Below are 22,595 nucleotides of genomic sequence, written 5' to 3'. Positions count from 1 at the left end.
CTTTACAGTTTCAAGTTAATAAGATTATTTCAATGTTACTGTATTTCTATCACAGCAGAAATTCACTACTGAAAATTATTTACAAACAGAGCAGAATAGCCTGAAAAACTTTTAAAAGAAAAATCCTTTCTATATTTTTCAGACATATGTAATGCTCTAATTCAATCATCCATAGATCTACTATTCTCTATTAAAATGAGCAGTTGTGCCTACACCTCTGGTGTGACTTTGTGCTGCAGCTGTGAAATGTCCCTGTTATTGGCAGGTTTATTTGGTGTGTAATTATTATTACTGCCATATGTTAGGCTATCGTTCCCTGGGAAAGCAAAAACTGCATTCTCTACTGATCTTAGTAGTAGTTGTAGAATTTTATGTCATTAATGTCTTTGCCAGAAATCTAAGAAGAGACAGAAATAAGTTTTTAAGAAGACTTCAGGAATCTGAAGTAATTCTTTGCAGTTGGCATGAATTTTAATTCCAGCATTGCATAAGAATATGTCAGGAATATTAAACATTCCTTGCACTTAAGAAACAGTGTCATTTTCAGGTAAAGCAGGCTGACAGTTGAGAAATACCAGTGTAAGCAGTTTGTGTGGGAGTTTACACACATTGTAACGTGTGATGCTCAATCAGCAGTATTAGTAGTTAAGCCCCTAGAAGTTTGTTCTAGAATTTTGATGAGTTTTTTTCATTAAATATGTGCAAGTGCTGTGTACAAGGTTTGCTTTGCAAAGCTCTAGCAGCAAAAGTGCATAGTGTGTCATGGGGAGCTTACAGAACTCTATAGACCCATCACAGCAATATATTTAAGTAAGATTAGTTTTGTCCTTTTTTCACTTAAACTCCTTTAAATCAGGTAGTTAAATGATGTATTATGAGAGATGGGGATTTATATACAGTGCTGGTTTGTACTTCTGTTTTGAAGGAGCAAATCTGATTTTTTTTGTAGGACTGAATGAAAACATTAAAAGGCAAATATCTTCATATTCAATACTAGGTGAATCATTATATGTATTTATTGAAATCTTGTCTTTAAATTTCCTCTGGTCCTTTCACTGTAGAAGAAACCAGCCCCACCTTACTACAGGCTCCATCCAGGTAGTTATAGAGAGTGATGTGATCCCTCCTGAGCTTTCTGTTCTCCAGACTAAGCAAACCCAGCTCCCTCAGTCATTCCTCACAAGACATGTACTCTAGTAAAGGATCTCTCTGCATCTCCCTTTTGTTAAGCCTATGGTTTCTCAAATACTCCATAGTTTCCCTACCAGCCTCTCCAACAATCATTTCAGTAATAGTACCACTACACCTGGGCAGCAGCTACCAATTATTGCTTCCTTGCTTGCTTTGTAGAAACAGTTGCTCAGATGTCTTTTGTTGATCAGGATCTTTGAAGAATGAGAACTCCCCTTTTACAGATAATCCTGCTACTTTTTCTGCCCCTTTCCTTTTAGTCTTGCCAGTTATGAAATCCCTTCAGTCCCTGATGAGATTGACATTCACAACCTACCGGTCCCTTCATTTTCCCAAAACTCACTTGCAGTTGCCTTTTTTGCTATACATAGACTGTAGTTGTTCTGTTTTAAAATTTACAGAGCAGTGACAACCACTATCTTCAGTATTTGCTTGAAGGTTTTCTCTTAAAGGTTTCTGTATTTAGTCTGATATATAATTTCCTTCATCTTGGCAGATGACATTTTGTAATAGGATTTCAAAGGTAAGGCTGTTTTATAGCTCACTCTTTGTAATATTTAGAAAGCTGCAAGGACTTGCATTTAGAATCTGCAAGAAAAATATTGAAGGATGTTCAGATCAGGATCTATTAATTTTTTGCTTCCCAGTTTTCTATTTCTTATTCTAATCAATTCTGATGCATTTAACTTTTCTCAAAATCCAAGTACTTCTGACTGAAAATAGGATTTTTAAGTAATTAAAATTAACTTATACTTTGGATATTTTTATTTCTATAATTGTTAAAAATTTTTCTAGTTAAGTGAAATTTCAATTTAGTTGTAGTTCAGTTTCTTGCTTCTTTTGATTAAACTCTGTCTTAATTTAGATTCCAACTATATACTAGTATGTGTTTAATCAAAAAATACTGGAATCAAATACAGTGCATATTATTATAGTATAAACAGTTGATTTGAAATGTTAAATTTGGTGCAGACAAGTTTCACACAGAAATTTTTTATGATGTCCTTCATCAGTTCTCTGACAAAGTGTGAGAGATCATCTGCTTGCTGTACATCTGATGCAATTTGCCTACAGTCTTATTATTTTCAAAAGATGGTAATAAACCAGCTATTTCATAATTACTGAAAAACACTGAGTCGTGTGGCCAGCAGATTGCTCCCACCTTCCCAAAATGAGAAATATTTCTCAAAACAGAGTATTAGCCAGTTGTCTTCTTTGAATGAGAGTTGAACACTATACCTGGCTAAGTTATTGGCTGCAGGAATTGCATGATGCTGTTGACTTGAAATTCTGAGCAGAACCATGTGGAGGAAGGACAGTTGTCCATGAATTGGCTGTGTGGTGGATTACTCTCCTTTTTGGTGACCGTGTTTCATATTGTAAAGATCCAGGCTCTAGATTTGATCTTACCAGAGCTTGATCCATTCCAGCTTGTTAGCTGCATGAAACAAATGGAGAGTGATGGTAGTTTACCTAAAGTCTAGGAGACCTGCAAAGTGTGATTTTTGTTCTTTTCTGTACATTTTCTGTATAAACAGAGAAGGTTTTTAATAACCTTTGCATCACTAATTTAGATTAATTCTATTTTGTGTGTCTGCTGGCACAAGTGCTTTCAGGAAGGGTATTAAAAGACGTTCTATTTCCCAGGGAGGGGAGCAGTGAGGTGCTGTTGTAGTACCTGAAAACTCCCCCACAGACATAAAGTAGCTGATAGTGCAATGAAAAGCATTAGCTGGGGGATTCTTGGGATCCAACAGCACAATGGAAAATCTTGTCTGAATTCTGAATATGTTTTGTGTTGTAACAGCTACTGGTAGAAAAAATAAATAAAACTGCTTTGTTATCTGCATTGGAGTAATTTTATCCAATGGATATCCAAATATGACAATAATAAAATATCTGTACTGTTCTTGTTTCCATTCAATAACACCTTTTTTTTCCTTTTCCAGGTATTATTCTTTCCCTTAAATAGTTTATTTCTCTGTATCACACTGCCATCCTTTTCTTTTATTATTGTTTTTGAACCTTTTGATAAATCCTCACAAGAAGTATGTGTTTGTGAGGAGCAGCATAGGTGCACTATTCCATCCTGCATCCTTTACCCCTTAAATTCCTGACTTCAGTATAAATGTTTCTGTTGCTATCTTATTGCATAATAGTTTCATACACCAATATTAACTTCCCCAGCTGATGTAGGGTGGCTTTTTTCAGTATCTAAAATCAGTTGGTTGCAGTCTTAATTCTTTACTTGGCAACCTGAAATGATACCTTAAACATCTTAATGTGGTCTGTGATAAATTGCTTCAGAACTATTCAGAATTCTTTTGCTGGAATCTAAGTTGCCGTTGCTGCTGAGGTCTCAAGCTTTTGTTGCTTTAACACATCTCTGCACCAGGTAATTTGGCTGACTTAGTAGTTCATGAAATGCAATCAGAAAGTTTTTCTTAAAGACACATTGGTGGCTTTGCTGCAACCACAGGAAGCTTTAGCCTTTATTTAGGCTATACAGTGGAATTTGGAATTACTACCTTGTGCTTTCTCTACTTGCTGCTTTTTTTAGCTAGTGAGAGCATGGCTAATATTCTGCATCCTTCCAGCTATTGTTCCTTATTCTGTTCATCTACAAACTATGGCAACAAGTAAAATGAGAGGACATGGCAGTAGGGTTTAGCTTGATTCTTTGGTTTTATCTTTAGTAGAAACATAAAGTGTTTCCATTGCAAAACACTTTCCAGTGCTTAGCTGTTGTTGTTTAAATTTATGGGGGGTCCCCGGGGAGTGCTCCCCGGAGACCCCCGGGGTCTTTTGGGGTCGTGGTGTTCTCGCGCTGGCAGGCAAGGAGACTCAGACGCCGGTGGGGTGCTGATGAGGTGAGGGTTTATTCACTGAGGGAGAGGGGAAGGGGGGGGGGAGGGAGAAGGGGGGGAGAGGAGAGAGGAGCGTCCGGACGCCTCCGGGGGAAGAGGGGCAAGAGGGGGGGGGCAGAGCCTTCTGCCTTAGCATTCTTATCACAGAGGTTCAAAGGGGCGCGGTAACATTCTCCAGCCAATGAGGTTACAGATACAGGATACTGCAGGGAGGGTACAGACTGGGGATAAACCATACATTTTCCAAGGGTGAGCCAGAGCAAACCATTTCCATAAAATGCAATCTCACAAGTCACCCTTTTTTTCTTTAAAATGTGAGAAGAGAAATATGACATATGACAATTAACAATTTAAAAAATGAAACAGTAATTACAGTTTTGCAGCATGAAACTAAATACAATTGCAGTAAGGATTATGTTATAAGGTGAACAGTTGATCTGACCTTGTAATTGCAGTAGACGGGTTATGTGAGTTTATATTGCAAGATTTGAAACAAGTTAACAAATTTGTTTGAGCCTTTCTAGCGTGACTGGCCTAATAGTGTCTAGTCTTTTCCAACTGGCTTTTCAGACCACCACAGCCCCCAGCTTAGGCTGTGGCGCTGACCTCTGCTCCCACTGTAGGGACAGGAAAACACGTGGAGTTCCCCGGGCTCCACACACGGCCTCAGATTCTCACCCACGGATCTGAGCCAAACCACTCCTTTCACTTTCCAACTGGTTCAACCGCTTTAGCAGCATTTAACTTTTTGAGCCAGAATTAATGTTTATCTTGCATTAATGTGTGAATTCTTTTTCTGAAGAATTTGGCCAAACAAAATTATGCTTTCTATCCACTGTAGGAGATGGCAGATTATTAGCACTTGTTTTGAGAGCACCCTGAATTGATGTTTTTTCCAGTAGTTTGGAATTGCGATAATGATCATCTCAACAATTTCTCCATTGTGATTTACCTATTTTACAGGTTTAAATAACTCATCTGATCTTTACACCTTCTAAAAGTATTTTGCATACACTTTCATAAATTCTAAGTGAGCTTTTTGCTACTTTACACATCTCACAGATGATTCAAACTACCTTTTCATTAATACTTCTTATATGTAATTCTGGAAGTATTTTTCCAGAATTACGGTGCTCTATCTATTCCACAGTCTTACTATTTGTTCCAGAAATTACTCAAGTGGCCTTTACAGGAGTTCAGAAACTTATTGAAGAGCCTGAAGTTCCCAAGTATTCTGAAATTTGTTTTTTTTTATTTTTCCTAATAGGATCCAGCACAGATGCCAAGCAATCTGAGGAGCGATCTGCATCTGCAAGTGAAGAACTTTATCCTTTCTGTAGGGAGCCCAGTTATTTTGAAATCCCTACTAAAGAGTGCCAGCAAGCTTCCCAGGTAGCAGAGAGCACCATTCATGAGATTCCCACAAAAGATACCCAGAGCTCCCACGCAGCTGCTTCAGGACACGCTTCCTTCACCATTGAATTTGACGACAACACTCCAGGAAAAGTAAAGATCAAAGACCACGTGACAAAATTCACATCGGAGCAGCGCCACAAGTCGAAGAAGCCTTCACCCTCCGGCGCTCAGGACCTGCCGGGGCTTCAGAGCGTGATGATGGCTGCGGAGAGCAAGGTGGCAGACTGGCTGGCCCAGAACAACCCCCCGGGAATGGTGTGGGAGCCAACGGAGGAGGATTCCAAGAGCATCAAGAGTGACGTTCCGGTGTACTTGAAGAGACTGAAAGGTAAAGTGCGTAATTGCAGCTGGGCTTAATTCTGAAAGCAGCAGTTCCTCGCCAGCATGCAGTCAGAGGATCTGCTGCTGCAGAGTTCAGATGGAATCACAGATACTCCTCACATGTGCAAGGATTTGGGCTGAGAAGTTTTATTGCTTACAGAGAGCATAAGAAACAAAATGCTGAATCATTTTACAATCAATATGCTAATTGGAGATGTTCTAGTGTGGCTGAAACCATCAGGTATTTAAACACTGATCTTGGGGAAAAAAAAAGGAAAAAACTCAAACCTTAGTAAAATTTTATATATCTCACTTTTTCTCATGAATTACTTTAAAAACATGAATTGCTTTTTAGAGTCAAAGCTCTGAAGTTCAATTTATGCTTTTAGCAACTCCTTCAATAGCATATCTTCTGTGAATATTTGTGTCCTAAGAGAATAATTTATGGCAAATAATACATCATATTCTCATTCTTTTTATATGGATCATGTTTGGTGGAGTCAAGTTTGAGTCAGGAATCAGAAATAAAGGAAAAGCTTCAGTTTTTATGCTCAGCTTGTGAACTATTAGTATACATATAAGTGCTGCCTTTGAATGGAGTTCCAGGTGATCGTACATGTTCATTTACTGCGGACAGTGACATTTGAAATGAAATTAAATCAAATGTTACACATGACGAGTGTACTTTCTCTTGAGTGTCACCTAGCAGAATAGATAAGTAGATAATAGATAAGTAGATAATCTTGATGTTCAGAGGAAGTTTCCAGTACCATTCAGACTTTCAGAATGAAATCTTCTGGTGAACTTTTTCAGGTCTCTCTTATTTTCCGTTTTTAATTTCAGCAGGTTAACCCTACAGTTCCTATTTTACTTGGCTCTGGAACATTATCCTGTCTAGTTCTTAAACGAGCTGGGACTGGGTACAAAATTCTTTGCCTTACTGATCAAAAGTCTGCTTTCTAAGGATGACTCTTCAAATTAAGCTAAAAATAAAATTCGGAAAGCAGAATTAGATTAAGGTGCTAGCATAAAGATAATAGTGTATTATTTCTTCCAGTATAAATCACATTCTTTGGCCTTCATGTAAGTATTATGTTCATGAATGTTCTTTAAGATACTAGCCATGACACTTTGATAAATAGAAGGGACTTTGTCTATAAAGCTTTTCCGGGCAGAAACTCCTCAAAGTCTGATTAATTTTCATCTGAAAGAGGTGTAACTTATGGGATGCATATGGCCATAATAAATACTGAATTTTGTAATATTCTGTGGCCTGTTTGTATTCTCATTCATTAGTTGTATTTTTTTTTTGATAGTAAATATACTTAGGTGCTTTGAAAGTTTGATTTTTAAAAAAAAAAAATCAAAGCTTTTTTTCTCATCAGCTTCTTGTAATATTCTGTACTGAAGTCCTACTGCTAAAATTAGATTATATGACTTTTATTGTGGTGTTGATAGTGCTTTATTATTTATTGGAAATATACGAATCATCACATATTTTTTGTAGGCATAATTCTAACAAGTAGAAAACAGGAATGTAAATTGGGATTTCAGCTGTGGGTTTAGTAGTACTAGTCTGATAAATACAATTAGCCAATATGTAATTACTGTTTAACTGAATAGTAGCTTCATATCCTAATTAAATGAGAAAACCTTAAAAAAGCTAACCTCTTGAGAATCAAGAATAGAGAAATTTTACATTTCACATATATATACACACACACACACACACACATATATATACACACACATATATATATATATACAAGCAACATTTGATCTAAAAGAGTTCAAAGAGGATGAAACTGTTCCTTCCCAGATACTGAGGGAAAACTTGGGAGCCTTGACACTTTCCTTGTACATGAGGTGCTCTGTAAGTACACTTACTATGTGTAAATATCCAGCCTTCTGTACATTTTCGGATATCATTACAAAGTACATTTGTAGGTGTATGTATGATTTATGAAATATGTAATCCTTATTAGTAGATCTCAGAGAAGTTTGTGGAATGAATAAGTAATAGCAGCCATTTCACACGCACACATCAGATGCTGAGTGAAGTGAATTATGGAAAAACTCATTGCTCTTCTTGGAAAAACTAATAAAGAATTCAATCCAATTTTTAGTAGACATTTCTCATGATAAACTGTTCTAAATGTGGGATGAATCCAGCAATATGAACTGTGGCTCTCTTTCCACTGTCGGAAGGACTTTATTAAGGTTTTCTTTTTCCTCTTAACCCTGCCTGGAATGTGTCAGTAGTCATTTGTAATCAACTGGCTCTGTAACAAAACTAATATAATTCAAAAGCATACTATAGTACAGCTGTAAAACACTGGCTTTTGTATGTCACTGATAAGTATTCACAGATGAGAATATTGGGTAAAGGATACTTCAAATGCACTGCTGTTACTGATCAGCTTCTAAAATGTTTCATTGTTTGACTTGTAGCAAGTTGATTGCATTTCCAGGAACTGTACCAAATTTGCAGAGCCAGGTACAGTAAGCTGTTGGAGTTTCAAGAGAAATCCAGTTTGAAATAATTTCCTTTCTAGTTCGTTGCTTGGGTTTTTTTGTCTGTTATGTTGGGGTCTGTCTTTGTTTCACTGTGCTATATATTGTTCTGCTTTGCCTGTAGGGAACAAGCATGATGATGGCACACAAAGTGATTCAGAAAATATTGGTGCACACCGACATTACAGTAAACGAGCAGCGCTTGAAGAACACTTAAGGCATCATCATTCAGAGCTGAAAAAGTCACACCAGAAAGTCCATGCCACAGAAAAGCAGCAGGAGCAAGCTGGTTTGAGTCAGACTGCCTTTATGATTGAGTTTTTTGATGAAGACCATCCTCGCAAGAGACGTTCTTACTCTTTCTCTCAGAACGTAGGAGCTTTGTGCCCAGAATCTCCATCTCCAACGTCTCATGCACGAGCTGAGAGAGTGAAACCTGCATCAGGAGAGAAGGTCCCTTCACCTGTGCAAGCTAGCTCCTCACATCACAGAGCAGTACATGGTGCTCATGCCAAACTCCTAAACCAGAAATCAGAAGAATCCTCTGCTGCACTGCCTGCCTTACAAGCTGCATTGTTAAGGAGTTCAGGAAGCCTTGGCCATAGGCCTAACCAGAACCAGGAAATGGACAAAAAGTTGAAGAGCCAACATATTTCTGCTGCTACTGAAAAGGACAATGAGGACGACCAGAGTGACAAAGGTACTTACACTATTGAGTTGGAAAATCCCAACCCTGAAGAAATGGAAGCCCGCAAAATGATTGACAAGGTGAGAAAACTGAAATGCATTCTGATGTTACAAATGTTAGGGGATGTGTGGGCAGCTGTCTACCACTTCGATTCTGCTTATTAAAGTTGCTATAATAACACAAGTTTTAAAACCAGTCTGTAATGTTGAAATATGAAATGTTGTAAGAGCAGCAGCAGTCATTTGGCTAGACATTATTCCTTGTTTCATGCTGCTTTTCTTTTAAAGTTTGGTAGTTTTAATGTGTTTTGAAAATATTTCAGTACTGTAAAAATACAAGGCACCAAAAATCATTTAACTGGTGTTTTTATGCAGGTGGTTTATGTCCACCATGTGGAAATACTCATTAGTTCTTGAAAGCCTGTTGTCTCTAGTATTCATTATATAAATTGGTTCCATCCAAATTCATATAGATATAGGTTGCAAATGTTTTCTATACTTACTTAAAAAGTATATTCAGTAACAAAACGTAAATTTCAGTGTCAGCTATAGAGAGTAAGTATAAAAATGCATTGATTTTCCAGAAGTGTTTATATGATAGCAATGTAAATTTCCTAGTTTGCTTATTGGTAACAATAGAACTATCAACAACAATACAAATTGTATTTGTGGATTAAAAACTGTATTAAATAACTGTTTTTGGACTCAACAGGAAAATATGAGTAGCAGAAGCTATGTTTAAAAATTTTGCTTTACATGACTTGAAATGGATTTTTTTTCTGGTTTTGTTGTGTTTTCTTAGGCATCCTAGAATGCCTGCATCCAATTCTAGGCTAGGGTTTTGCAAATTTAACAGGAAATTCATCACTTACTTGTTTTAGAATTATCTAAGGATTCATTTGCATGTCTAAAATTTTCCAGAGCTGAACAAGTACATTAATACATTTAGAATTAATTTGGGCTAATGTTGAAAACCTTTTTTTGCAAGACAGACTAGCTTCACTGGTTTGATTTGGTAAAAAAATTCTGAAGTAGTGGGGAAATGGAACATTTTGTTACAGATGGTTTTCTTTTAAAAAAAGGTGTTTATGGAGCATTTGGAGACAGAGATTAAAGTAAAGGGTGTCACCTTCAATAGAATAATAAAGAAAATAATTTCACCTCTTACAGATTCTGAAAAGGAAATTTTTGACTTCTTTGAATCAATATTCAAAAAACAACTGGGAACTAAAAGCATTCCAAATGAAGCAAGTAAATATTAGGAACTACACTTCTACATTTCATTCTTAAATTATAAATCCTCAACTAAATTGCATCAGAAAATTTGTAAGTTGAATTTTAGGTAAGGGTAGTAGTTCAACAGAGCTTTTTTGGAAACCACACAAAGTAATAAGATGTGAAATAGACAATTTATGCACTTGATAAAAGTGTTAGTACTGTCTAATATTTATAATCATAGAACATGCTGAATTGGAAGGGACCTATTAGGGTCATTGACTCAAACCCCTGGCCCTACACAGGACATTCCAAGAATCACACCAGGTGCCTGAGAGTGTTGGTAAAATTTCAGATTTTTGTGGCCTTCAGTACCCATTCAGATTATCTAAAGTAATTTTTTTGTTTGAAACAAATCTCTCCTGCTACATGAGAAATTCAGGAACAGGAAGTGAATGGAAGCATTAAGGATGATAGTGAAGTATTGCTTAATAATCTTAGTGTTATATAAAAGCTTTTGGGTGTCATAAATTTCCTTTACTGCTAACTTTAAAGGTGTCACCACAAGGTATTAAAGATTTACTATGAAGTAAAGCAGAGATGTTTTTTCTTCAAGGTCTTCTGTATCATTTCACTTAGTATCTGTGTTGAAATCTTGTGAATGCTATATTTTACACCCAGTTCAAAGAGCCCTGCTATGCACTTCTTATTTGATTTGGTAATACAAAGTAGTCTGATACTATTTTTATTAAGTGCAGAAAAACAGCCAACGAAGAAAATCTAAACCAAATGGAAGCCAAAGTTTTGTCCTCCAGCTGAGCTCAGCTTTGCTTCCCTCCTATTTGAAATTGCTAATGCTTTGGATAATCTTACTTTGCCAAAGGAGATACGTGAGGTATAAGACAAGGACTTTTGTTAGCCTGTTGACTCCTGTGCTTCCTTACTGAGGATTGAAGAGAATTATTGGTATACGTCTTACCGATTATTTCAGTGTAACCACTCTTTCAGTGCTGGCAAGTCTGTCCTTTTTCAGAGTAGTTACTATGCCTGCTCAATTGAGTCTTATTTAAGAGTGTCTCTTGGGTCAAAAGTTTAATTGAAATTCAAGAGTTTAATTTGCTAGGATTGGGATGAAAATGCATAACAAATAGCAAGGATCACTTTCTAAAACATTTGCACAAATAATGCATTCTTGCCAGCAACAATTTATATTAGAATGGTGCTAAAATCTGTGTGTGGTTTACCTGAAGAATTTTCAATGAAGTAAAGTACTTCTGGGTTTGGTTATTTTTTTCCCTTTTATTGGATGAAAGGATGAGAATGGCCAAAATATCCAAAGATTTCTCCCAAGTGTGACTCAGCCTTAGCCTTACTTCTCTTTTCTCTGGAAAGGAACATAGGAGCAAACCACAAATGCAAGAGTAGTATTAACTTGTAAAAAACCAAGGTGGGATTATTAATGTTTCTTTGCATTAAGAATCCAAGATAAACATGCAGGAAGTCAAAATTAAAATTCTCAGAACAAAAAAGAAAAAAAAGCAAACATCCATCTCTATGTAATTCTGAGAAAAGAGGAGTAAAAATCTTAATGTTGAGCTGTATTACTTCCTTCAAAAGTACTATTTTTGCTTAGTGTAGCCTTTTACTAAAGATTCTAGGAAATAATCTCAAGAAGAATAGATGCTTGTGTGAAATGATTTTTAAAAAGCCAGAAACTATGCTGCCCAGCTTATTCAGCATCTTTATTTCATTTATATTGCTAGGGATCCAGTTCTTCCTCTGGTGCTCTTTCAGCCTCTAAGAAAAACCTATTGTCACTGTAGCAAAAAAGTAGAATAGCAAATGACAGAATCGTTTTTTCTCAACCATTTTAAAGCCTGACTTTTGAGAAGAGACTATGAGAAAAATACATTATCAGTAAGAAAGAGGAAAACATTTCATAAGTAACAGAGGAAAGCTTTTTAATTTTGAGTCCTTTCCCTAACAAGAGGGGTAATTACATATCTGCAGTCATGACTCTCTTGGGGTGAATGTCTGTTACTTACCTAAAAGGCAAGTTTTCAGATAGATTATGGTTTGTGCCTTTTACAACTTTCGAATTTACTTTCAAAGAACTTTTTCTTAAAAAAAGATTTTAAGATGAAAAAATAGTACATATGCACATAGTTTTCAGTTGTAAATGTTAAAAGAAGATAAAAGTAGAAATTTATGGTTGTGTCTTCATGTTCTTTATTAATAGAGAATACTTGAAAAATAACAGTAAACTTTGCTTCCTAAAAGTAATTTCATTAGCCAATGATATTTCTGCATCCAGGTGTTCAAATGTCACTTAAATTCATAGAGAAGTATGAATTGGTTAGTAAGCTAAGGTTTAGAAAATAAATATATTAATAGCATGAGGGGAAAAAAAGATGATGGATCTCTTTTTATACTGGTAGAGCTCTTTTTAAAATTGCCATCAAGAGCAATTTCATCCATGTGTCAGGAAAGCAAGCTGCTCTTATATACCACAAAGCCCACCTTGAACATATGTGGCATAAAATATCCTCTACTCAGACAGCATCAGAAAGACACAACTTTTCCTAGCAGAATAATGGGCTTCTTGTTGTAGCTAACAGCTAGGTGCAAAATAAAACAAATTCAGGATCTTGATTTAATTTAGGACATTTTCAGTATTAAGTTTACCATATAAAATACACAAGTAAATGGGGCACAGTTGTAGGATTTGTTTTTCCTTTACGTGCTCTTTAGAGGGGTTCAGTGCTTTCTTCTGTTAGCGCTTAGCAATTGCTTTCCTTTATATCTGAGTTGTAAATTTTCTATCCATTTTATGTTTTTTAAATAAATCAAATTTATTAGAAGAAAGTTGTTCTCAGCAGTCATATCACATGAAAAAATCTTCATAGGCCACAGAAAAGGTAAGTCTGTCAGTGGATGAAAGAATTCAAAATGATGCTTCTGCAGTTCATCTTCTTTTTCTGTAGATATAAAGAGACCAAATTATCATGCTAATGACTTTCCTTTTTCAATAAAGCAAAGTACTGCCAGTAATAAATATTAATAAATGAATGTGCAAATAATTCTGCATGTGTTTGGAATATTAAATATGTTGAGGCTATTGCAGTAAATAAAAAGCAACTCAGTGGGGTTTCTTGCAAGTTCTTTGGGGGTTATCTTCAGGGCTCTTTTTCCATTTGTTTTGTGTAGCGTTTTTTGTTGTCTTTCTTCTTCAGCCAATTTCATTTTAGGATATTTAAAAATTAAAAGATTTTGTAGAACTTACTACAGCAGATGTAAGCTCTTCTATGCACGTGGGGGAAGGGATGGGATGGAATAGAATTGAGGCTGTATGAGTGTTTCAAGTCCTGTCAGATAACCACGAACTCTGGAATGTTACAGCAGTTCACATGCATATGGAAACATTTGGCTTAAAATTTTCTTTGGTCCCCAAATTTTTTACTTGATTTATGTTAGTTTCATTTAAATTTCCTATAAGATAAGTGTTTTTTTTCATCAGCAAAGTAAATTTAGATTGCAAATTCAACTGTTTCCTACTGATTCCCAAACAGAAGACTTGAAAAAATGTATCCAAATCAAATCTCAATCCATCCTTCTGCCACCTTCAGAAAGACTTACTGTGACCATGGAATGATTTTGTTTTCAATGCAAGCTTGATATTCTAGCTGTTTTGAAGTCTTTATTTATACAGATAGACAGGCCTTAATAGTAATGGCCTTGTTTTTAATGTGCAGTCCATCACCTTGAATTTTATTTGATGATATACTGTGCAATGAGTATACATAAAATCTTACTCTATTGGCACAATCTTGAGAGAGATTCTTCTTTCATCTTTACAATTTTGGAATAGTAATTATGAAAGGAAAACTGTATTGATGTTCACTGTAGACAACACATTTTCCAGTTTTATTTTCTATATCTTTCTGCTCATGATGGTACTTGAGTATGAATGAGACTCTGTTCTGAAAGATAATTGTTATAAAATGGAATCTCTTTATTATTTTTACTCCCAGGGTATATCTGTTCCTACCATATTATAATATTGGCTAATGTGTTTTTGAAGGACTGTTTACTTTTGAGTGATTTATCGTTGTTGCTTCAAGTGTTCATAAATTTGTATACCAGATCTTATCTCCTCTGTTGCAAATGTTAAAAATTTATCAATAATCTTGCAGATTGTTATTGTTATAATTCCTTTGGTTGTGGAGTTAATGTTATATGTTATGGAACTGCTCTCAGCAATTTTTTCAGTATTATGAATGGAAAAACTACCTGGAAAGAGCCAATGGGCAGGGAGTAAGTTAAGAGAAATAAAAATTCAGTATGATTCAATGACTGTTTAAGGAACTGAGGTAGATGTATCTATTTTCAGAAAATCACTTTCAGGTCTCCTGTCTTTTTACAGTCTCAGGGTTTAATTGCTTTTACCATTGCTTCAGCAGTTTCTTTGAGAGAACTGCCTTAGCCCCACAGAGTGTCTTGTTTGCAGAATGACAATTTTATGAGTACAGTGCTGAAAAAGCAGTAGACCATTTGAAGCCTGTCCAATCATCTGAGCTTATAAATTTTGTCAAGAGTTCAGAGGATGTTAATAATATTTTATTCTTATGAGGAAAGGAGTTTTACAACCTCTAAACTTGTTTCCTTTTTAATTTGGAATCCTAAAGAAAATTAATTCTTCACAGTAGCAAACAGGGACAAAATATGTATGCATGTAAATATGTAACTGGTGTCTGGTAAGCTCTTAGACTTGGCACATTGATCCTTTTCATTTCCTTATGTGGCTTTTTTTATACCAGAGCATCTTGCATCTGATTCTATATCTTCAATATAGAGTTAAAGTGACGTAAATAGCTTCTGTGAAAATGCATGGCTATTCATGAGATGTGCCCTGCACAGAGCTCAGTCTGTCTGCCTGGGCTGGCTGGGATAACCGCCAAGAGAAAGCGACAACTATTAAAATGAAACTCCTCAGAAGCAGCTTGGTTAAACACAGTTCATGCAGCAGCTAAACACAAAGTGAGCTGAGGCATTGTGCTCTTGTCTCACTTTGGGAAAGGTGGGAAAAAATCTTTGCCTTTTGTCTTTTTTTGTATGATCAATGACTGACTTTTAAGGTCCAATTTACTTTGTATTGTGAGTGTCTGAACTGCCTTCTGTGGAAGAACTGTCAGGAGCTCAGTCTGAACACCAAGCGCAGCGTTACCGAGATGACCTGCTGAGACGATCTGGAGCCGCCTCCATTTTCTTGCTCTCTGGAATCCTCTCTTGCTGTCAATCAATCATCCTCTGAGTGTGGATTATTTACACTTTCTTCTCTCTTAGTACACCCAAACTGTGCTCAAATCCTGAAATCCTGCTTGTATTTCCAAAATCATACTTCTTCTTTTTTTTTTTTTTTAATATATTTGGTTTTTGCTGTCTGACTCAGTTCACAGCTCAGTTTCTGAAATCTGCTTTTGACTTCTGTGACAAATATGCTCATCATCTTCCTTTCCCCTAAAAGGTTATGAAACACAGTTGCTATCAACATTTACATTCCCATCACTTTACAGTGTCAAATACCTTATTTCAAAATAAATCATTGGTTCCTTGTTATTTTGCCATGATCCTTCTTTAATGCCCTATACAGTGTAGCCCCTTGTTCCTTACCATTGCTCTGGTTTGTTTTAACTGTTAATCTTTGAATTCCCTTTCGTCTTTTTTGTCATTGGGTTTCATTCTGTTCCTTTTATACATATTGCCTATACTGAAATAAATAGCATTCAAATCATGATCTTTTAAAAATACGATTCTAGATTATGTGCCTGACTGTTGTTAGGATCTGAAAGAATAGAGTTACTTGAAATAATTTTACTTTTCAAATACCATCATTAATGAATAGGAATTGCAGCTAGAAATCTTAATATTTATTTGTTGGTTTTCTGTTAATGTTATTGAGGGTATTGGTGATTAGTGTGTATCCCTTTCATTAATACTTCTGCAGTAAGATTAGTGAGGAAACTTCATAAAGTAAAAATTTTAAAACTAGATAGGATTCCTCAGATTTTCCCATTCTAATATACATAATTTGTTGTAAAACTGAATGAGCATGTCTATTAGAAGTCTCAAATTATACTTTTTTTCCATTTATATCAGTATCTTCAGTAATGATTTGGCTGAGGAACTAGCTCTGTGGTCAGTAAGTACTGAATAGTTATAGTATTGTAGAACTGCTGTGTGATCCTACACCATGAAACAGTTAAAAGGTAAAGCAAGTATAAAGTCCACACATTATGAACTTTGAAAAGCATCTAAATGAGATACAACTGGAAAAACTTTCAAGTTTATGAAAAGCAGATCAGAACATCAGGTGAGGGTTGTGGGTGTGTGGGAGGGGGTTAGCAAACCATTGTCTTCCTTCTTATTCAGAAAAATGGTTCCTGTTGCCATTTTTTTTCCTGACCAGTTTTTATTTTAATTTCTTCAAAGTATTGCACATATCAAGAAAGAAAACTGATTTCTGTGGTTTTAAAGAATCATCTTGATAGTTAATTCTAAAGACATTATGTTCACCTCTTGTACAGTTCATTTGTGCTACAAAAAGTATTAATTCATCTACTTTGGGGCAGGAGAAGGGAGAGTGAACAAGACCAGTTCCTGATCACTGAAGGTACCTTGTGTTAGAGCTGTGTTGCAGCTATGGTGATGAGCAGGTGAACTCTTGAGTCATGAGCTGTTGTCACAGGAAAGTGTGTATGACCTGCCAAAAGAGAGTACTTTGCTTTCTACAAAATTACCCCTTGCCAAGGAGACCAGGGCATGGTCTCAGACTGTCTCCAAAAATATGCCAATACCTTTTGCAAGATTTGTATCTTGCTTTTATTGTGTTAGATTTTGTTAATTCTTGGATTTGGTTGGATAAAGAATTTTGACAATTACTGGTTAATAGAGATAAGTTTATATTCTCAGAATATTGGAAAAACTGTTGCTGCTATAAAGTGATAACATTTGTGAATATTCTCATTAAGCTACAATTTTTTTTGCCATTAGTTATTGCGTATTTGCCTTCTGGATTTTTTCAGGGCAAGTTTGTATTCCACCAGGAAACAAGATAGGGCTTTGAGACCTGCTATAGTTTTAGCCTGATGTTTTGTCCCTTTGTTTTACTGGGTGAACTGCAGAATGTGAATGGATTATCATAGGAGATCTTTGGAGGACTTACTTCCCTGCTTTGACATAGAAATATATGTGCCAGGAGCTCACCTTTTCCCTGCTGCTCTGAGATACTTGGGGCTTTCTCAAAACTTTGCACTAGGAGACCTGAGATGCTGTTATTATGTAAGATCACTGTTATTATGGAGCATAGAGTCACATAAGCTGGAAAGGACCTGGAAAGGAGATGTCTAGTGCAACCCCCTGCGCAAAGAACCTTTGAGGTCAGCCAGGTTGTCCGGGACTTTATCCATTTGGGTCTGCATGCCCTGCATGGGCAGACAATAGGCAAGCTTGCTTGACTGTCCTCAAGAGTGGAAAAGCGTTTTTTCAAACCCTATCTCATCTTACAGGAGTTGTCCCTTGTCCCCCTGCAGTGTAGCACTGTGAGGAGCCTGGCTGTCATCCTGATACGCTCCTCATTGTACTTGGGGGGCTGCTGTTAGGCAATCCCAACCCCAAAGCCTTCCCATCTCCAAAGTGATCAGATCCAGCTTCCCCAGACTCTCCCCACAGGTAAAATGTTCTAGGTCTTGGCCATCTTGGTGGCTCCTGCTGAGCTACCCAGTGAGACAATGTCTCTCCTGTATCACCTATTAATCCATTTGCTTAAGAGGCCAGCTGGATTGCAGGTTAAACAAGATTACATCAAGAACATTTCATACACAGGTCTTGACTTTCTACAGCATGTTGTCATTCCCATGCCACTTCAAAATGTCCTGATTTGCAATGGAAATTGTTTCATGGTTCATAACAATGAAATAGTTATTTTTAAACACCACTTCCACAATTTACACCATGGTTGTGTCTGTTCCACCATCACAGCCACGTGGCATAGAGCCTGCAAGAAAGAACCCCATGAAATGATGCAGATTGGTGGGGTTTCTAGATTATTCTCTATCACTCAGCTTTCAGGGTTTCTGTGAAAACTTTCATCCTGGTTTTTGTTCTGTAACTCCATGAATCCTGAAGCAATCAGGATGGAACAATATAACCTTCCTGCTAAAATATAATTTCATAGAAATAAACAACAAGACAGAGCAGGTCAAAAAACATAGCTTTTTGGAATGATTGCTTATAGGAAGCTGATACCTTGGAAATATCTTTCTCTGGTAGTTTCCATTTTAAATTACACCTGTTTAAAATGGATTAGTATTGTTGGGTTTTTAATATTTCTAGGAATTGATCCTTATATTTCTTTATTCTTTCTATATTACTCCTCATTCCTCAGATTTCCCTCAAAAATGCAAGATCAGAGTATTGTGAAAGTCCCTGTTGTTTACAGTGCTATTTAAAAAGGGTAAATGATTTAGGAAACTTTTTTTTTCATTGACAGCTGTGTGGTGGATATATGTGATTTGTGATGGTTAGTCACACAGAATACATAGAATTATTTTACCTCCTTTATCAAAAATAAAGGCTTGCTTCTCGTTTTTTAAACAGATTGATGTGTCCAAATCTATATTGACTGAGGAATCTAGCTTTATCTTTCTCTTCCCCAAAACACAGTTACACAAAATACATTTCATAGTTACTTCTGACATATCCAAGCTTTACAGAAAGAAACTTCAGTCTTTTTGTCTAATTAAATGAGAGATGCAGCAATATGTGTCATCAGCATTTCCTCCAAATTCTCTGGGTTTGATTATCTCCCAGACCTCCCTTAAATGCAGTCATGAAGATATTTAAAGAACAGAAACATCTAAAGAATGAAGAACCTTGAAAAATGTATTCTGGTCTTTGTAAGAAGATACAAGTCTCTGTGCATTCAGGCTTCAGTCACAACAGCCCACTGTTTGCACACATACCATATTGTAGCAGCCCAGAAAGTACAAATTGCATTTTCTAGATGGCAGAAACATTCAGATTTTTCCATGGCTGTTTCTGTCCATTATTTGATAAAATGGTGTATGTGGATTAGTTAATCCTGAAATTCTGATAGTATTGCTTTTCTGCAGGTGGGTGACAAGTGTGTAAGTACTGATCTACATTTTGTCAAATACTTGAGTTGTTTATCTTGTGAAGAGTTTTAGTGTTTGAATTTTCATGTGTTAGTAACAGTCTTTTCAAGGGGTTTTTATATATCACAGGTCTGAAATTTAGTCTTCGGGCTACATCACAATTACATGCATCTCTTCTTTCTTGTGAGAAGAGGAGCTTTGCAGTTGTATGGCCATGCAGCTTAGGACAGGGGCATGCACATATCAAATGTAGAATGACACTGTAGTTCAAAAATATACTTCTATTGAAGAAGATGTTTTACTTTTCTTTCTAATAATACTGTCCCCAAATATTTTGCTTATCTCTTCGGATATCCCCACTGGATAGAGAGAAGGAACATTAGGAGTGCTATTGCTTGGGTCTTAGTGGTATCCATATTACCTTTCCTGGAAAAGACAAGCAATATTTAAATTTGGTTTTGCAGTAATTTTAGTAATAGAAGAAGAATAACAAAATTTGCTTTAACGTGAGTTCAGAACTGGAAAAGGTAAGACTGAAAGAAGTGTTATTTCTGATACAAGTAAAGAAATTTGACATGGTAAATTAATGTGCTGTCAGATAAAATGAAGCAATTTACAGTCAGCAATTTGCTGCTCTTGTTCCAATTAGATACGGAAGTGTGGAATTCATATTTTCCTTCTGGTACTTATGTGATAATACCAGAATTTTGTTTCATTTAAAAGAACATATAAAATTGGGTAATCAATGAATCTGTGGTACACAAAGAAAAAAGTATCTGCAGAATAGTGATATATTCAAAGAAAGGTGTCAGTGGATGGTAATTGGTTTCTATCTTCAAAAATTGCTACAACTGTACAAATCAAAACTATGAAAGCAAAAATTCAAGTTTTAGCAGTTTATTTCTGTAAAAGGAAAATAAATATTTTGTAAATAGTTAAACAAGTTGTAATCCAGATACTCTAGACATGATTTATGTACAAATTTAAAATTCGGGGAGCATTGCGTGAATTTTAAGATCTCAGGAAAGCAGGCTTTTCTCATGAGAGCAAAACACAAATCCAGTGCACTTGAGAAAACTTCCTCAGGTCTAAATGTAGTAATGCTGTAGCAAGGTCTTCCTGTACAGGTAGAAGAGCATAAGGAGTTGAATGACAGGGTGCTTAACTATTATTTTTTCCTTTGTCTGCTTCTCAGAAGCTGACAACATTATGGTTTGTGGCCATCTAGTGGTGAATCCATTTTGAAGACACTAACCATGTTCAGAATTGTAATAAACCAGTCCTCTAGATTTGCTGTGCAAAACTGAATTTCAGCACACTTTTGGAGAAAAAAGAATTCCGTACACCTTTTTCTATTCTGCCTTTTCCTATTCAGTAGTGTTTGTTACAGGAGATAACATCTGTGAAGATGACAAAACAATTTTCGATGTTAACTGTTTCTTTTTGCCAACCAGTTTAATGTGTGTGGGAGGTTCATTTTATTCTGTAATTTTTTAATGTCTAAGTCCCTAGTAGTAAAGTAGTGAATTTATTTCTGTGGCAGAAATTTGCAAGTTTTATAAATTACATGTTTCCAAGATACAGATATTTTCTAAAATGTCTCTTATTATACATCAATTCTGAAAGCAATTGATACTCCCTGTTTTCTATGACTCATGAGAAATTTGACAAACAGTATGGTAGTTCTCCTGCTAGAGGTCTTATTACTAAATTATCTTGGTAATAATGTTTTTCTATTTTTTTTCTGAGCAATGTTTTTAAAATGTCATGGGAAAATTATTCTGGCATAAGAAGAAATTAATATAAGCATCATTAGGAAACAGAGTAGTAAAAGAACTATGCCAAGTCATGTCTTGGGTGAGATGAGTCTACGTGATTCATGAGATCTGGTGGACTTTTAACACCTGCCAAGTCTCTAATTGTTGAAAAACTGAAATTTTGTTTGTATTAGAAAAATAGTTCAATAAGCATATTAATAGCAAATGCAAGAATTTGTATTTCTTATTCTCATTAGATAATAGCAAAAATCTGAAAATTTGGGGATTCTAGTTATTGGGTTTTTCCCCTAATAGGTAAAATGCGTTTTGCAATGATTTTGCTTTTATCTTTTGTTCCTTTCATCAAAGTGTCATTTTTTCATATCTGACCATTCCAACTAGCAGTTCTTTGAATTTTCATAATGTTGATGTAGACTTCCACTTTTTTTTTTAAATTGCTGTAGATTTTTTTTCTATTTAATTTGTAGATTGCACTAAGGTGACAGATAAGCATAATACACTAAAACCTATTTATACTCACTCTCCAGCATGCCACCATCCATCCATTAACATTGAACATTGTATCAGGATGGTATTGGGTTAATGAATGTAATGGTTTGTTTCATTTTCAGGTATTTGGAGTGGATGACAGCCAGGATTATAATAGGCCTGTTATCAACGAGAACCAGAAAGATTTAGTAAAAGATTGGGCTATAAATTCTGCTACAGTAGTGCTGGAAGAAAAAAGACCACTGAGTACAACTGGATTTCTTGACACAGAGGTAGAATTTAATTTTTGACGGTCTTCTTTTTTCTTCCACTAAAAGAGAGCACTAAGAACTGACCAGTAAGTGTTAAACCGAAAACAAAATCTTGTCTGGAAAAGATTAATCAGATCTATAAGTATTTTATTTCTCCTAGGCCTTTATTGCATTATCAAAGCTTCTCTGTCAGACACAGGCATAATTCATTGCAGAGGTGTTTTAAAACCTGGCTACCTTTCTATATGCACTGACACCAGTGTATTGGAAATGTAGCAGAGGTTTTCTTGCAAAAACATAACTTTGCACACTTATATACTTCATGTAAGTGCTTCAACAGAACTGAGGAAAAGTTGGTTGTGTTTTATAGCCCAAAGCAAGTAATGATCTTAAAATTCAGAAATAGGATGTGTGCACTTAATGCATGATACAAAGTCATCTAGGAAGAAAATGGTGGATAATACTTTTCAGATGTTTTTCTCTGAAGCCAGAGGACTTGAGTTTTTACATTTGTGGTTTAAGTTCTCCAGTGAGGTGTCACTCGTGACAAGTCACATTAGTTGATTCAGACACAGTATAACCTAATCAGTTGGTGAATGATGAAACAGAGGGAAATGCCTGGCTTTATATATGACTTAGAATATGCACACAAGCTAGATATTGATGATATTTTATATTGAAATCTTGGGAGGC

General features: G+C 35.8%; 1 protein-coding gene across 7 annotated transcripts in view; it reads left to right on the top strand.

Annotated features, from left to right (window-relative positions):
- Positions 1–22,595, top strand: part of CEP170 (centrosomal protein 170) — a 97,309-nt gene that overhangs the window by 39,988 nt on the left and 34,726 nt on the right. For 6 of the 7 annotated variants that reach the window (XM_063390937.1, XM_063390940.1, XM_063390936.1 and 3 more), the window contains exons 8-10: positions 5,326–5,802; positions 8,434–9,077; positions 21,774–21,923. In XM_063390937.1, the coding sequence (XP_063247007.1) occupies positions 5,326–5,802; positions 8,434–9,077; positions 21,774–21,923 (1,271 nt within the window). The remainder of the gene's footprint in view (positions 1–5,325; positions 5,803–8,433; positions 9,078–21,773; positions 21,924–22,595) is intronic. The other variant, XM_063390938.1, reaches the window with a different exon arrangement.

This window comes from Prinia subflava, chromosome 2 (genome assembly GCF_021018805.1).
Source record: "Prinia subflava isolate CZ2003 ecotype Zambia chromosome 2, Cam_Psub_1.2, whole genome shotgun sequence".
NCBI classification, from domain to species: domain Eukaryota; kingdom Metazoa; phylum Chordata; class Aves; order Passeriformes; family Cisticolidae; genus Prinia; species Prinia subflava.
Note: the sequence above shows the minus strand (reverse complement) of the source record. Positions and strands in the feature narration are given on the sequence as shown.